We start from the raw sequence: 18,049 nt of genomic DNA, 5'->3' as shown, positions 1-18,049 counted from the left end.
ATACCAAAGTGAGTATCGATCTTTAAATCTTTTTACTGTTGAGCAGATTTCTTGCGTTCTGACCTGGCCGCTGCACATCCCTCTCTATCAGCCATCTTTGAGCGGAGGAAAAGAGGGCGGAGCAACACGCTACACAGCTGATTCTGCTGACACGCGGCGACTACATGATCGGCTCGTACTAAACACGCAGTGTGCTGAAAAGGAATAACCTGAGGAGCCTTGTTTGTACAGAGGTGATGAGCTTACGTGGATCCTGTTTTCTTTTACCTCATTGAGCTGAATGAATTGAGCCGAATTCCCTCAAATATTCATTGTTATAAATGACACAATCCTGTAGTTATTCAGTGCTTCTATTATTGATAAATTACACAGAAGAGGATATATTCCCACATCGTTCGAAACCGAAATGTCAGGTATCGCCCAGCACTACTGGCTACTCCATTGTTAGTGCAGTTTTTCCAGCTCTGAGGCAGCTTGGAAGGCAAGTGACAACGGTGCCAATGAGAGAACCAAATAAAGGCGACCCATTCTATGGAGTAGTGAAAGTGACAGGAGTGTAGCTGTGCCAGGGCAAACACAGGGTCAGCCACAAAAACACGCTGGCATGAAGCCACGGGGCCCCATCCTGTGTCTTTATTCACAGACTATACGGTGACTTTTGCGCTTAGTGGGAGCGCACTGTGAGATCTGCAGTCCAGACTTAGTGCATTTAAGTCAGAAGAAACATCTATGGCCAATGGCAGTGTTCTGTACAACAGCCTTTTCCTCCAGGCAGACAGTGAAGGAGAGGTTGTGGGGGAGTGGAGGTGAACACATGCTTTGTTTTGGTCGCAATAACGCAATTACAGCTGAGCGAGTGCCGAACCGCGCCACAGCGGGACCGGCTGTAGCTACATCTCTTTCTTTCGGGACACAAACATTATAGCTCACGATGGGGTTAATAAAGTTTTTAGTTTGACCCGTGAGAGCCTGTCATGCTAAAGGAAGAACACAAGGGCAACAGCTGCGCTCCAGGAAGCTAATTTAATTTTAGTCAAGATTTAGTCAAAAAAAAACTTTTCAATTTTAGTCTACTTCTTTAATTTTAAGACTAAAATTGCATGTCAATTTAGTCGAATAAATTTAAGACTAATTTAGTCGACTTATATTTATAATATTCATAATAATCATATTCAATCGTGGTCCTCGACTTCATGGAGCTGCTCCACATGAACAAAGCTCAGAGCTGTTCATTTGGCAGAGAATTTACATGATCTGAGGCTCTTTCAGACGCTCAATAGAAGTTTGGATGATTTTAGTCTCTCCTTTTCATTTTTATTTAGTCTGATTTTAGTCGACTAAAATATCTGGACATTTTAGTCACAGTTTTAGTCTCATGAGAAACTTTTAATTTAGTTTTAGTCCAATTTTAGTCGACTAAAATATCACTTTGACTAAAATTAAGACTACATATTTTAGTCGACGAAATTAACACTGCGCGTCAGGCACAAGATCTGGCCCATGATGTGATATTCACCTTTTCCATCATTTTTTTTGTATTTGATGTTATGTAACCTGCTTATTACTTTCACTGATCAGGAATATATAACTTAACCTTTGGTATAATAGCTAATAGCTAACAGCTAACGCTAACTCTGAGGCCGATGTATCTGAAGGAAACGTGAATATGAGATCACACATCAAACCTACCTGCATAAAAACAATCTGCCAGCTAATATATTTACATTTAAGATTTAGGCTCCAAACACTGAACAGTGTGTAGAGCTGTTAGCCATGTTCTTAGAATGACGTCTACTTCTGCAAAATAAATACAGACAATACTTTTTACTTTATCTATAAGATCATTGAGCCACTAAGTTATGATTACATTGATACAGGCAGAATGCTGCACTGTTAGTGTGTTAAAACCCTTGTCATTCAAATTAAACTGATCATAGACAATTAGCTAAGTAGATAAATACATGCATTCTATTGTACATGTTTTTAGTGGTCTGGGCACCTGCATCACACGCTGTCCAACTACCTGATGCCTTCCCAAGCAAAGATTAGACCTTAACACCAAAAGACCGTCACACAACCCCCAACGACCTCCACCCGCCGCTCGCCCCACGTGTTCAAAGCGGCCCCAGGCTGCGACATGACTCACTGCTGCTCATCCAGAAGGTGGTGGGCGGGGGCAGACCGGGCGGCGGGTTACAGGGCAGGACCAGAGGAGAGCCCTCAGTCACGGACACAGGCTTCGGCTGCTCTTTGGGCCACAGCGGAGCCTCTGTCGGGGGGACACAGACACAACACTCACGTTCAGTATTCAATGTTCTGTTCTGTTTTTATACTGACATTAAATCTCAACCATATTTTTACTTTAGATATTATTATTTTATTTACACCCTATTCTAAATAATGGAGCTGGTTTCAACAAACACAGCCAAACAGCTAGCATGAACGGGCTTCAGTCCATTCTTATTTACAGTCTGTGAAGGTACAGCACTTCATTACTATTTACAAATGGCGGCAGCCAGGTTTACACACAGGTTTACAGGGGCGGACTGGGACTGAAAAACAGTCCTGGACTCTGACCAGCCCGGCCCAAATTAGCGAAATTGTGACACTTCTACCACCACAAATACATGTTTTAACCTCTTACCGTCCGCCTAAACCAAATGCATTCTGTCCTCTTTTGGCTCATTTGAAAGCTAAAACTGACCTTCCTCGCGCTGTTGTATGTTTTTTTTTACTTCTTTTTTTTTTTCTTTTTTGTCATATTTTTGTTGAGTTTTCGTTGAATTTTTGTTGATTTTTTGTTGAATTTTTGTAGAATTTTTGTAGAATTTTTGTAGAATTTTTGTAGAATTTTTGTAGAATTTTTGTAGAATTTTTGTCACATTTTTGTTACATCTTTGTAATTTTTTTGTTGAATTTTTGTAATTTTTTTGTTGAACTTTTGTCACATTTTTGTTACATTTTTGTTGAATTTTTGTAATTTTTTTGTCACATTTTTGTCACATTTTTGTTACATTTTTGTCACATTTTTGTTACATTTTTGTAATTTTTTTGTTGAATTTTTGTTGAATTTTTGTTGAATTTTTGTTGAATTTTTGTTACATTTTTGTCACATCTTTGTTGAATTTTTAATTAAATATTTTCTATCATTTTTTGTTGTCTTTTTTTGTCCGTATTTTTCTCATGTTTTTGTTGACTTTTCATCCCCTTTTTCTCGCTATTTTGATGCTTTTCTTTTTAGCTTTTAGATTTGGGTAAAGCTTGGTTGAGGCGGGACCGGTGGCCCTAGAGCCAGTGGCCCTTCTGTGCTCTTCCAGAATGGACATATGGCCAGTCCGCCCCTGCAGGTTTATGAAACTGTTGTTAGCTTGTAATGACATGTGAGCAAATGCTTTGAAGGAGTGTGTTTTTTGTCGACCTATAGTATTAATATTTTTCATTCTGAGCTGCAATGAATCATAACTGATCTGATTTCAAACGTGGATGGTTCTGGTTGTATGACTTGAGTGGTTTTGGGTGTTACAGTGTGGTTTCTCTGAAGGCATTTGCAGGAGGATACAGTAAAGCCGCGGTGTATTTACTGGAGACGTGCAGCTGGATCTTGTGGGACAGCGCCACCCCCAGGTTGTTGTTGGCAAAGCACTGGTACTCCCCCTCGTAGTCCTCCGGGCGCTCCCCGCTCCTGAAGCTGATCTCCAGAGTGCCCGAGCGCTTCCGCATGCTCACCCTGGGGTCCTTCCCGATGTTGAAGAACTTGCCGTTTCTCCGCCATGAAAAGCTGAGCCACAACACATGAACACACAGACCGGTGAGAACCTGCTGGAGCAAACGTTTACCTTGGTATTCAGGGTTTACACACTTTACTTGAAACACTTTCCCCAAGACATTGAACATGCAAATACTCAGAACAACACTTGTTCCAACCATGTTATGTGAATGAGAAAGGACTTTATCATTGACTTTTAAATAAAAAGAACCCAACTTTTCTTCATTAAAATGGCTGCTTGGCTCAAATAAACCTATGATTAAAACAACAAATGCTATCGTCAAACTAAGTCATACTTACAAAAGGATTAAAACCTTGTACACATTATTTTTTTTCCAGAGCAGTTTACATTTTTTCTCAATGTCCATGACTTTTCCATGACTGGAAAAGTCATTTTCCCGGTTCTCCAGGACACATGGGAATCCTATACACTGCGTTCCACATTATTATGCAAATTGTATTTTTGTGTCAAAAAGGTAAAAAAAATATTTTTTTTTTTTATGAAACTCATGGATGGTATTGTGTCTCAGGGCTCTTTGAGACATGAATCTCAGAGACCTGGGATAATTAGTTTTCAGGTTAAGTCCAGTTAAGGGAAAAACCTACTGAAAAAGGATGTTCCACTTTATTATGCAGATCATCATTTTCAAGCAATATGGGAAAGAAAAAGGATCTCTCTGCTGATGAAAAGCGTAAAAACCTTCGATATTTCCGGAAAGTGTAATCATTAAGAGATGTTAAGAGATTTGTGGATGATTCAGACACACACAGGCTTGTGCAGATAAAGGTACAATAAGGATGGTTTCTGCCAGACAAAACCATCAGATTAAGAGAACAGATGCTACAAAGCAGCAGACAGGTATTTGAAGCTGCTGGTGCCTCTGGAGTCTCCCGAACTTGAAGCTGTAGGATCCTCCAGAGGCTGCAGTTGCGCATAAACCTTCTATCCGGCCTCCCCTAAACTGTTCATTGAAGCTGATGAACAGAAACGGCTGCAGTGGCTCAGAAATACATGAGACTCATTTTCAAACAGTCTTGTTCACTGATGAGGCCGTGTGACCCTGGATGGTCAGATGTAGTATTGGATGGTTGGTTTCTTGGTTTACGAAAGAGGCCGACCGATATGGGCTTTTCTAAGGCCGATGCTGTTTTTTGAAGATTTTGATTTGCCGATGCCCATATGTCCCGGCCCAGGTCTGTAATCCTGTAAAAACATAAATACTTGGCCACTCCCGCAGCGGCCGATTTTATTTGATCACTTTAGGTGATTCAATCATAGTTTTTCTTTGATTTGTTTGATTAGTTGCATTAATTAGCATACTGTTGTTAGCATTAGCATGCTGTTGCTAGCTGCTGCATTATGTGTGGCGATCAAAATATGTTTGCGGAAAAAAGACCTGCAGCATGTCCATATTCACTGACGTTTAGTGAAAGTTATTTATTATTATATATACAGTATTATATACATGTTATGTTGTATTTAACAAACGTAACCAAGATGTCATCGTGATGTTTCTCTGACCCCCTGTGGCCCAGGAGGTTGTGGGGGGACAGAGAAACCAGGAGATATCAGCTTTTATCAGCATTAGATCGGCCATTAGTCGATATTGTAAAATACACTAATATCAGCCCGATATATCGGCCGGCTGCTGTTTTGGTCGACCTCTAGGTTTCGATACTGAATCCCTGATCGATTCTTATTTCAATACCTATAATAAAATATTTGTCATCTAGATCTAGAAAACAGCACGATAGTGTGTGGAATATTTACAATTCACATCTCCAATGTCAAGAAATGTGTGAAAAATGTTGGGAAAATTGGGATATAAAGAAAAATGTTGTTAAAAAAAAGTAAAGGGGGGAAATTTGGGGGGGGAATGGGAAAACATGAGGGGACATTCGGAAAATATCAGTATAAAAAATGATCAAAAATTAGGGGACAAAATTTGAAAAAAGAATTGGGTAGGTGGAAAAATGAGCAAAAATGGGATTGGAACTTGGATATAAAGATTTTTTTTTCTGCACAGGTCTTGATATTTTAATTTTTCCGATTGTACCTAAACTTTTTCAGATATCAGTACCCAGCCCTAGCGAGGACTGTGTTGGTCAGGAAATGAAACGTTGGACCGGCCCCTTGTAAGATGAAGACAAAGCTAATGGGGTGGATATACGTTTTATATAAAGTGTGCCATTTTTTTAATCAGATACACAGATTAAAAATAAATACAAATAAAGACATAATGATGCGCAGAACAGAGGCATTTTGGAAAGGCCAAAGTCTGAACCGAGAGAGAAATCGGGGTGGGGGGGCGGGGTCAGGTTGGGGGGTTCTGGCTGAAAGTGCCCATGGCCCACCGGACTCTGACAATGGCCCTCTGTGGCCCACTCTGATCACGCTGCACTCAATCAGGGGCGGAATGTTTGATGAGCGTTCACATGGAGCAGGGGCATAATGCTAACACAGTCTGAGTGTCCCGCCACAGAGGGACAGTGTGTGTGGACACTGTCCTTTGTGTCTCAGTGATGTAACTCGCTGGACACTGGCCTTCAAATCAAGTCTACGTGAGCCGGCTCTTTTCCATCGCAACATCAACCTCTCGCTGCTCCGTGAAGGAGAGGGGTAGGTTGGTAATATGGTAGGTTGGTAGGTTGGTTGGATGGTAGGTTGGTAGATGGTAGGTTGGTCGGTTGGTAGGTTGGTAGATGGTAGGTTGGTCGGTTGGTAGTTTGGTAGATGGTAGGTTGGTCGGTTGGTAGGTTGGTAGATGGTAGGTTGGTCGGTTGGTAGGTTGGTAGATGGTAGGTTGGTCGGTTGGTAGGGTGTGGTGGGCTGGTAGGTAGGTAGGATGGTAGGTTGGTAAGATGGTAGGTTGGTAAGATGGTAGGTTGGTTGGATGGATGGTCGGATGGTAGGTTGGTAGGATGGTAAGATGGTAGGATGGTAGGTTGGTCGGTTGGTAGGATGGTAAGATGGTAGGTTGGTCGGTTGGTAAGATGGTAGGTTGGTAAGATGGTAGGATGGTAGGTTGGTCGGTTGGTGGGATGGTAGGATGGTAAGTTGGTCGGTTGGTAAGATGGTAGGTTGGTAAGATGGTAGGATGGTAGGTTGGTCGGTTGGTAGGATGGTAGGATGGTAGGTTGGTAGGTTGGTAGGTTGGTCGGTTGGTAGGTTGGTAGGATGGTAGGATGGTAAGATGGTAGGTTGGTAAGATGGTAGGATGGTAGGTTGGTCGGTTGGTAAGATGGTAGGTTGGTAGGTTGGTTGGATGGTAGGTTGGTAGATGGTAGGTTGGTCGGTTGGTAGGTTGGTAGATGGTAGGTTGGTCGGTTGGTAGGTTGGTAGGCTGGTTGGTAGGTTTAGCCTGATCACCAGAATGGTTACATAGATGAAGGGAAAGTCAGATTGGAACAGGATTATCAAAACCCACGTAAACCCGGGAGGTTCGATTGGGGCCCAGTGAAATCAAAGCGCTTGGATTGGCCCAAAGTGTGCATGCTGTCCCTGGCCCAGAGACTAGATGCCAGGCACATCATCAAATAACATGGCGTTAGTGGCTGGGTCAGCGCCGAGAATGTGTGTTGACCCATGAGACAGAGAGAAGCTCCCATCAGCTAATGAAAGCTTCACTCGATCACATGGAAACAAGAAATAAGCCACAACAAAGTCACTACACCATCAGCTCAGGCTGTGTGGTGCTCATGGAACTTATGGTTTAGAAGCTACACTATACAGTGGAGTGCAGAAGTTTGGGCACCCCTTTTAATTTTGTCATACTATGGACCATAAACATAAATATATTTAATTGAAATGTAAATACTGCATGAACACTTTTGATGACCCTGGATGAACTGCAGAGAGCTACAGCTCAGGTGGGGGAAACTGTACACAGGACAACTACTGTATTAGTCGTACACGGCACAAATCTGGCCTTTATGGCAGAGTGACGTTTTTAAAAGAAAACCTGAAGAAATCCCGTTTTCTGTTCGCCAGAAGCCTCCATGTGGCCTCCATGTGTCTTCTGGCAAACCGAAACGGGATTTCTTATGGTTTTCTTCCCCCACCTGAGCTGTAGCTCTCTGCAGTTCATCCAAGGTCATCACAGGCTTCTTGGTAACAGCTCTGGTCAGTGCTGTCCTTGTTCGGTCAGTAAGTTTAGGAGGACGGCCGGGTCTTGGTGGGTTTGCAGTGATGTCATACTCTCTCTATTCCTGGATGGTGTATTTAACTGTACACCGAGAGATGCTCGAAGCTTTGGAAATCTTTTTATAACCAAACCCAGCTTTATACCTCTCTTTCTCTTCTTTATCCTGGACCTGTCTGGTCAGACCTCTGAGACCATCACAGAGCAGCTGTATTTGACCTGACATTAGATTACACACAGGTAGACTCGATTTAGTCAGTGGGTCAACATGTGATCATTCAGAAATCATCAGGAAACTTCTGAAGGCAATTGGTTGCACTAAAAGGAAAGGGGGGGCTATACTTTTGCACATCACACTTTTCAGTTTTTATTCATTAAATATTATGTCTTTCACAAAAGATTTCAATTAAATATATTAATGTTTATGGTCTATAATATGACAAAATGTCGCAAAGTTAAAGGGGTGCCCAAACCTTTGCAAACCACTGTATGTGATTGATGGGGCAGTCCCTGTGCTTTTACAGTAAAGGCCCAGGCAGAAAGGGCTGTCTTTAGTAGCTACACAATTCTCATCAACAAAGAGCCGTAGCATGGTATCCAAGCTGCTAGCCATGAGCAGCTAATCAGTCACTGTTTAAGCTTTTGATGGATTTGAGCTTAAACATTGGGAGAGACCATGGGTGTGTCGCTAAAGATCCGTAGGACGTTGCAGTTAACTCCAGAACAGCAATTCAGTCTGAGAACACCCCGGGCTATTTGTGGTTAACTGTTTGCTCACAACAAACACAGAAATCACAGAAATGCCTTCAGCTCTCTGAGCCAAATGTGCACATTTGTTCGCCAACGGCTCCCAGATCTAAACGTTCCATCCGCTCTACACATGAATAGCCGGCCAGGTGTCCAGACTAACGAATAGGGCAGTACATTTGTCCTTGTCAAGGCACTTTTATCATTTCTCAAATCAATCTCCAAAGGTCTGAACATTCATTCAGGATTTCTAACGAGGCTTTGACCTAAAGTGGTCTATGGTTGAACAACAGCTGAAGACGTCTGGATCGTTCATCATTTGCAATGTTTTGGTAGCTAATGCTAGGGGTGACTCAAACAGCCGTGAATGACTCACAACCCAGCTCCAGGTGTGCTTCTGTCACCGGGCTTTAAGCACAGTGTTTTCCATCAGAGAGGAGCTGCACTTGTGTGGCTCACAGGGGGAACAGTGGAGGTCACCGAGTCTGAATGTGTTTGTGATTGCGTTAGAGCAGCCGCACAGACAGGCAGAGGGACGGAAGCAGGGATCGTCCGGGCAACAGCACACCGGCTGACGGACAAACACCCACGTAATGGGCAGCAGCTAGAGACTGGACCAGAGACGGCAGCAAGCGGGAGAAATCTGAGCTCCATTTCCAATGCATTTTGGCCACACAGACTGAATCAAAGGGGACATGTCCTTTAAAATGTCATTCTTAACCATGTGAACGTCCATCATCAACACTGTCACACTGAACCTAAAACCTAAAAGCTCCTGCGTAGTGAGTGAGCCTGCAGCATGTGTGTGTGTGTTTGTGTGCATGTGTGTGTGTGTGTGTGTGTGTGTGTGTGTGTGTCTTACTCGGGCTGGGGGTTGCCCTTGGCCTCGCACTCGATCAGGATGTTGTCCCGCGGGTCCACAATGTAGTTCTTCACCGACTGCTTCACGATGGTGGGAGGCTGCATCACTGTGCACACACATTCAGAACATTCATTTCTCTATTCATTTACCAGATGTTTGTAACAACTCCAGCAAACCAAGACTGGACCTGCTGGATAAGGTTTTATCTCGTCCCAGATTACAAAACTCAAATAAATTCTTACTGTCCTTCTCACAGGAAGCAAGCGATTGTGTTCAGGATCAGTGAGTCGACAAACACACTTTTTCCACTCCACTCTATGGCATCATCGGCTTATCTATATTTTTTGTAGGGTCATTTTACATGATTACACATGAAATTGTGATTGAACATGTCGAATTAACCTCTTTACATGTGTGAATTATTTTGGTAATGTCCTACAGTCCTACATTATAGTCGGTACGAGCACACACATGAGGAGAGCTGCCGTGGCCGGCTGCCAACCGAGGTCTGGGGCTTTTTCAAAATGAACTAGAGCGTGTTTAAAAGAAGCACCGCGATTGCAATCGTTTTTTCATGCTTCAGTTACATGGATTTATTTTAGTATGAAAAAGTGAAGTTGAATCAAAAATCAAGGTTCAACACATGTGAGAAAAACAAAATTGTTCAGCCCTACGTTAAAGTATCGGTATCGGTATCCAGCCCTACTCAAACGTAGGAGTATGGACTCTGTTTGGTATGGTTTTTATTTAGACAGGGACAGCGCACAATTTAACACTGACCAGAAGGAAAGATGCATTGTACTAGGTTATTTTTCCACCTGTAGTCTCTGGGCAGGTTGATGTTACAGTACAAAAACTGATTTTAGATGTAAATGAATACTTGGACCATGGATATATATACCATGGATTTATACATTTTAACATCATCATTAACATACATTTAATTTAAATATGTTTGAAACATTTTCTACCAGTCCTTTCTCCAGGTGAGCGGCCGCTCCCTCATGACGTCGCTACAGATCATGAGTGTAAGGTTGTCTTTCTAGAAGCCATTTTTTACTCAAATGCACAAATCTTTTGAATGTCGTACATGCAGTAATCTCAGTGGGCCGTGTGTTCCACTGACCTAGTGCGATCACAGAGAAGCAGATTTACATTTTGGGATGCTGCATTCTCCTCTAGAAGTAGATCGAGTACTTTGAGATCTCCTTGGTATCCGACAGGTCTCAGGGACGTCACAGAGACGTCTCACGGGTTGAGGACAAAAAATAGTGTTCGAAGCGTTGCCACAGCTGCTTGAAACCATGTAGACCTCTCAGAGACCTCTCGGAGACCATGTTGACCTCTCAGAGACCTCATGTAGACCTCTCAGAGACCTCATGTAGACCTCTCAGAGACCTCTCAGAGACCTCGTGTAGACCTCTCAGAGACCTCTCTCAGAGACCTCATGTAGACCTCTCAGAGACCTCTCTCAGAGACCTCATGTAGACCTCTCAGAGACCTCTCAGAGACCTCGTGTAGACCTCTCAGAGACCTCTCTCAGAGACCTCATGTAGACCTCTCAGAGACCTCTCTCAGAGACCTCATGTAGACCTCTCAGAGACCTCTCAGAGACCTCGTGTAGACCTCTCAGAGACCTCTCTCAGAGACCTCATGTAGACCTCTCAGAGACCTCTCAGAGACCTTGTGTAGACCTCTCAGAGACCTCTCTCAGAGACCTCATGTAGACCTCTCAGAGACCTCTCAGAGACCTCTCTCAGAGACCTCATGTAGACCTCTCAGAGACCTCTCTCAGAGACCTCATGTAGACCTCTCAGAGACCTCTCAGAGACCTCGTGTAGACCTCTCAGAGACCTCTCTCAGAGACCTCATGTAGACCTCTCAGAGACCTCTCTCAGAGACCTCATGTAGACCTCTCAGAGACCTCTCAGAGACCTCGTGTAGACCTCTCAGAGACCTCTCTCAGAGACCTCATGTAGACCTCTCAGAGACCTCTCAGAGACCTCTCTCAGAGACCTCATGTAGACCTCTCAGAGACCTCTCAGAGACCTCGTGTAGACCTCTCAGAGACCTCTCAGAGACCTCTTGGAGACCTCGTGTAGACCTCTCAGAGACCTCTCTTAGAGACCTCATGTAGACCTCTCAGAGACCTCTCTCAGAGACCTCATGTAGACCTCTCAGAGACCTCTCAGAGACCTCTTGGAGACCTCGTGTAGAGCTCTTGGAGACCTCCTGTAGACCTCTCAGAGACCATGCGGAGACTCCGCTGGAATCAAACCTGTTCGTCTTCACTGGCTATGTTTACATGCAGACCAAAAAACAGAGGTTTCTGGTGTCTCATATGCTGGATATTCATATAATCTGATTCTGCTCTAAAAATCCAAATCTGCTCTGGCACATGTAGAGTTTCTGATTACTGGGTTATCTGATTACTCCAGTTATTGGATATTTCATGTAGACGTAGCCACTGAGACCTGGAGACTGGCCTTGTCTCCGGGGACGTATCGGAGAAATCTCATGTAATCTTGAGCTATTTTTATTTATTATTATTTTTAATTAGAAATTAGAAGCCGATTAGCCTTTAATCTGTTTTACAATGTCACGTGAACACAACCTCAGAGTGCAGAAATCACTAATGCCATGATGCTGATGACGCTCTCCAGCAGTAGACCTTTAGTCCACGCAGCTCACGGGGCTCCTACAGGCTGACAATTTACACTAATCTGACCCAGAAAAGCCCACAGTTACCACGGCAACCCCCATAGCCTATTTAGCGCGTGCTTGGATGGAGTCAAAAGACGGATATTTGGCGTAATTGGCCCCGATGTGACTGCAGGAGTGATCACACGACATTTTGCATATGAAAGCACACATTTTCTACTCGAGTGGAGACAGTTAGTCGGGGGACACTTACTCTCTTGCAAGATCTTTGCTGTTAGTCCACGGAACGGCGTTGTGGAGACAGAGGAGAGAGAGATGTTAGAAAGGGTGGTTAGTCAGCAAAGACATAACTACTTTTTAATTTTCTATGTTGTAATGTGTTAGCATTTAGACGTGTAGAGAATGATGAACCTACCTGTGGGAGGGTTCCAAATCCGTACATAGAACACACACAGGAGAGAAGAAGAAAACATCATCAGCATTTGTCTTACAAAGAGACTTGCTCTTCAGTAGAGCTGGTAGTATATTGTATATTGTATTATTATTGTATTAAGATGATATATTGAGATGGCTTGGAATATTGGGAAAATAATTGGGAAAAATTTGATAAAAAGAAGGAAAACTTGGGAAACAATTGGCAAGAAAATGGAAGAAAATGGGGAAATGATTGGGGAAAATTTTTGAAAAAATGGGGAGGAAATTTGCGTGACAAAGCAATGTAAATAAAGGTGTTTGCAAGACATTTTGTCATATGTTCACACATCATTCAGATTTGAGACAAACATGCAGATTACACACAAACAAGTCTTTTATTTGTGTCTGACACAAGTCACCCAAAGCTTCACCAGGGCCATGTATTCACTCACTCCATGTTAGAGCAGCTGCCCTGGGGTAGACTGGCAGGAGTGTGGCTGCCAATCTGCCCCTTCAGACCACCAAAAACACCAATCACCCACCGAAGCGACCGTCAAACGAGCGGATGTCCCCTAACCAAGGGGGAAGAAAATGTCCCACGGAAAATCACAATTTTTACCGTTTTCTGTCGGACTATAACATATTTATCACACATAAATAAAGTCAAGTCAGTATTGGGTCCATATGGATGTTTTTTCACAGCAGATTGTTGAGTAGAGGCGAAAAAAAGGCACTTGTTGCTAACATTAGCATATGTAGCATGAAGCTAAGGTTAGATTCCTGGTTAACCTTGTCCGTAGTTATGGGCTGTTGAACCGCTTTGCTCCTGTCCATGTCTGTCTCTTTATTTAGCAGAAAAATATATTCATAATTCAGTATTTGTTGTAGTAATGGTGGAGAAATGAGAGAAAGCTGTTTCTCAAACCAACAGGAAGCAAACAGGAGAACCTGCCTTTTCAGGGGCCGCTCCAAGACTGTGGAATGATGGTGCGTTCCAGGCAACTAGTACCTGGTACATTTCTGACCTACCACTTGGAAAAATGCTTTGGAACGCCGCTCAAAGTGGTAATTACAACTTGTAATTAACATGTATATAACTTGTTTGAAAGCGAGATGAAGACAGTGATGGCGACCCCCAGTGGAGGAGTGCAGCTCAGGATAAAACTTAAAAAAAAACACTGCATCAGGGAAGTGAACTTTACTCTCGGTCTTAGCCTTTAATATTTGTTATGTTATGTTAGCATGTTTACTGGAGAAACATTCATGTAGCGTTAGCATCATATTAGCTACCTGTTGTAGCATTATTCGTTTTGTTTATCCACCTGGAATGTTCTGAGGGCGTCATTTTCAAATGGGAAAAACACCAGTTGCCTGGAACGCACCATGAGCTTCCACTGAATATTGGACAAGCTAATTCACTTCCTGTTTTTGAATCTTTGCTGAAAACTCACCTTCTCTCTTTGGCGTTAACATCTGACAGTTGATGCTTGTACTGTTATGTCTGTTTTATATTATTTTGTATAGAATTTGTGTGCAGCACTTTGGTCGACTGTGCTGTTTTTAAAGTGCTTTATCAATAAAGTTGTATTAGATAAGTTCCGTCTTTGTTTTCCCTCTGACTGCTTCGAACAAGACCATATATGGGCAATTCCAAAGATGCCGCCCACATGGTGACTCTTCCTGGTACGAAGCAACACAAACCCAAGGCGACACGGCGTGAATGAGATCGAACTCCACACCAGGCAGGCTTTTAGTGAGGATAGACTATATGGAGCACAATGGAGAGAGTGCCCAGTGCATCCCAAATATCTTTTCATATTTTTCATATCCTTCCCCCACATCACACGAGCCGCTGATGACACAGTGTCCAAATAAATCCTCCTTAGGACAATGTGCTGAGAGCAGGGGCCGTGGGGTCAGCGCCTATTTCCCAAATGCTTCGACCGGAGACAATAAACCCGATCAATAGAGCCTCACACGTCCAGGGTTCAGAGGGCGGCTTGCCTTTTGTTCCTGTGCACCGGGTGTCCTTGAGCTCCGGAGTCATCGTGCAATTTTCATTTTTCATTGGACAACTGCGAGGCGTTCGCACATGTCTTTACTTGGTGCATTGTGGACCCTCCCCGAGGAATCACCATGTCATCAGTCCAGGGTGATGAGGACAGGATCAATAAGGTTTGAATTAACACGCTGCCTTCTGTCAACAGAATGAGGTCCCCATGAAAACCTTCTATGTATTGCAGTTCTATATGAGCGAGGTTAGAGTTTGGCAAAAACAAGCAGCCTGTTTCTCGAGTGATCCATTTTAATCTACGCGCCTCTTAGATGATTCCATACGGTCTATTTTCACTCAGAAGTTGTCAACTCCATCACCTGAAAATGTCAACTGTCAATGTGATGGAACAAAAAATGAAGAGAGAAGAGAGTGGAGTTTATGTGTATGTACATACACATACACATACACGTACACGTACACGTACACGTACACATACACGTACACATACACGTACGCGTACACATACACATACAAATACACATACATAGGCGTGTGTGTATGTGTATTTGTATATTAGGGAAACACACAACACATGGACAGTAATAATAAACAATAATAATAAATACACCACATTGGCCAATACATGGTCAGTGTGAACAGTAGTGAACAGCACATAGTGAACTGCATATGGAGAGTGTATAGGTGAACAGTAGTGAACTGCACATGGAGAGTGTATAGGTGAACAGTAGTGAACTGCATATGGAGAGTGTATAGGTGAACAGTAGTGAACTGCATATGGAGAGTGTATAGGTGAACAGTAGTGAACTGCATATGGAGAGTGTATAGGTGAACAGTAGTGAGCTGCACATGGAGAGTGTATAGGTGAACAGTAGTGAGCTGCACATGGAGAGTGTATAGGTGAACAGTAGTGAGCTGCACATGGAGAGTGTATAGGTGAACAGTAGTGAACTGCATATGGAGAGTGTATAGGTGAACAGTAGTGAACTGCACATGGAGAGTGTATAGGTGAACAGTAGTGAACTGCATATGGAGAGTGTATAGGTGAACAGTAGTGAGCTGCACATGGAGAGTGTATAGGTGAACAGTAGTGAACTACACATGGAGAGTGTATAGGTGAACAGTAGTGAACTACATATGGAGAGTGTATAGGTGAACAGTAGTGAACTGCACATGGAGAGTGTATAGGTGAACAGTAGTGAACTGCATATGGAGAGTGTATAGGTGAACAGTAGTGAGCTGCACATGGAGAGTGTATAGGTGAACAGTAGTGAACTGCATATGGAGAGTGTATAGGTGAACAGTAGTGAGCTGCACATGGAGAGTGTATAGGTGAACAGTAGTGAACAGCACATGGAGAGTGTATAGGTGAACAGTAGTGAGCTGCACATGGAGAGTGTATAGGTGAACAGTAGTGAACTGCACATGGAGAGTGTATAGGTGAACAGTAGTGAACTACAAATGGAGAGTGTATAGGTGAACAGTAGTGAACTACACAAGGAGAGTGTATAGGTGAACAGTAGTGAACTGCACATGGAGAGTGTATAGGTGAACAGTAGTGAACTACACATGGAGAGTGTTTAGGTGAACAGTAGTGAACTACATATGGAGAGTGTTTAGGTGAACAGTAGTGAACTACACATGGAGAGTGTTTAGGTGAACAGTAGTGAACTGCACATGGAGAGTGTATAGGTGAACAGTAGTGAACTGCACATGGAGAGTGTTTAGGTGAACAGTAGTGAACTACACATGGAGAGTGTATAGGTGAACAGTAGTGAACTACAAATGGAGAGTGTATAGGTGAACAGTAGTGAACTACACAAGGAGAGTGTATAGGTGAACAGTAGTGAACTGCATATGGAGAGTGTATAGGTGAACAGTAGTGAACTACACATGGAGAGTGTTTAGGTGAACAGTAGTGAACTGTACATGGAGAGTGTATAGGTGAACAGTAGTGAACTGCACATGGAGAGTGTATAGGTGAACAGTAGTGAACTACAAATGGAGAGTGTATAGGTGAACAGTAGTGAACTGCACATGGAGAGTGTATAGGTGAACAGTAGTGAACTACACATGGAGAGTGTTTAGGTGAACAGTAGTGAACTACACATGGAGAGTGTATAGGTGAACAGTAGTGAACTACATATGGAGAGTGTATAGGTGAACAGTAGTGAACTGCACATGGAGAGTGTATAGGTGAACAGTAGTGAACTACATATGGAGAGTGTATAGGTGAACAGTAGTGAACTGCACATGGAGAGTGTATAGGTGAACAGTAGTGAACTACACATGGAGAGTGTTTAGGTGAACAGTAGTGAACTACATATGGAGAGTGTATAGGTGAACAGTAGTGAACTGCACATGGAGAGTGTATAGGTGAACAGTAGTGAACTGCACATGGAGAGTGTATAGGTGAACAGTAGTGAACTACACATGGAGAGTGTTTAGGTGAACAGTAGTGAACTACATATGGAGAGTGTATAGGTGAACAGTAGTGAACTGCACATGGAGAGTGTTTAGGTGAACAGTAGTGAACTACACATGGAGAGTGTTTAGGTGAACAGTAGTGAACTACATATGGAGAGTGTATAGGTGAACAGTAGTGAACTACACATGGAGAGTGTTTAGGTGAACAGTAGTAAACTGTACATGGAGAGTGTATAGGTGAACAGTAGTGAACTGCACATGGAGAGTGTATAGGTGAACAGTAGTGAACTACACATGGAGAGTGTTTAGGTGAACAGTAGTGAACTGCACATGGAGAGTGTATAGGTGAACAGTAGTGAACTACACATGGAGAGTGTTTAGGTGAACAGTAGTAAACTGTACATGGAGAGTGTATAGGTGAACAGTAGTGAACTACACATGGAGAGTGTATAGGTGAACAGTAGTAAACTGTACATGGAGAGTGTATAGGTGAACAGTAGTGAACTACACATGGAGAGTGTTTAGGTGAACAGTAGTGAACTGCACATGGAGAGTGTATAGGTGAACAGTAGTGAACTACACATGGAGAGTGTTTAGGTGAACAGTAGTGAACTACATATGGAGAGTGTATAGGTGAACAGTAGTGAACTGCACATGGAGAGTGTTTAGGTGAACAGTAGTGAACTACACATGGAGAGTGTTTAGGTGAACAGTAGTGAACTACATATGGAGAGTGTATAGGTGAACAGTAGTGAACTACACATGGAGAGTGTTTAGGTGAACAGTAGTAAACTGTACATGGAGAGTGTATAGGTGAACAGTAGTGAACTGCACATGGAGAGTGTATAGGTGAACAGTAGTGAACTACACATGGAGAGTGTTTAGGTGAACAGTAGTGAACTGCACATGGAGAGTGTATAGGTGAACAGTAGTGAACTACACATGGAGAGTGTTTAGGTGAACAGTAGTGAACTGCACATGGAGAGTGTATAGGTGAACAGTAGTAAACTGTACAT

General features: G+C 43.0%; 1 protein-coding gene across 22 annotated transcripts in view; it reads right to left on the bottom strand.

The window, feature by feature from the left end:
* Window positions 1-18,049, bottom strand: part of nfasca (neurofascin homolog (chicken) a) — a 107,378-nt gene that overhangs the window by 60,962 nt on the left and 28,367 nt on the right. For 21 of the 22 annotated variants that reach the window (XR_013794205.1, XR_013794206.1, XM_079582477.1 and 18 more), the window contains exons 4-7: window positions 12,432-12,449; window positions 9,518-9,623; window positions 3,582-3,778; window positions 2,147-2,269 (exon numbers count right to left, since the gene is read on the bottom strand). Coding sequence is in view for 20 of the 22 variants with exons in the window: in XM_079582477.1 (XP_079438603.1) it covers window positions 2,147-2,269; window positions 3,582-3,778; window positions 9,518-9,623; window positions 12,432-12,449 (444 nt within the window). In the remaining 2 variants the exon portion in view is untranslated. The remainder of the gene's footprint in view (window positions 1-2,146; window positions 2,270-3,581; window positions 3,779-9,517; window positions 9,624-12,431; window positions 12,450-18,049) is intronic. The other variant, XM_079582473.1, reaches the window with a different exon arrangement.

This window comes from Gobius niger (genome assembly GCF_951799975.1).
Source record: "Gobius niger genome assembly, chromosome: 24".
Taxonomy (NCBI): Eukaryota; Metazoa; Chordata; class Actinopteri; order Gobiiformes; family Gobiidae; genus Gobius; species Gobius niger.
The sequence above is the reverse complement of the archived record's forward strand: the minus strand, read 5'-3'. Positions and strand labels throughout refer to the sequence as shown.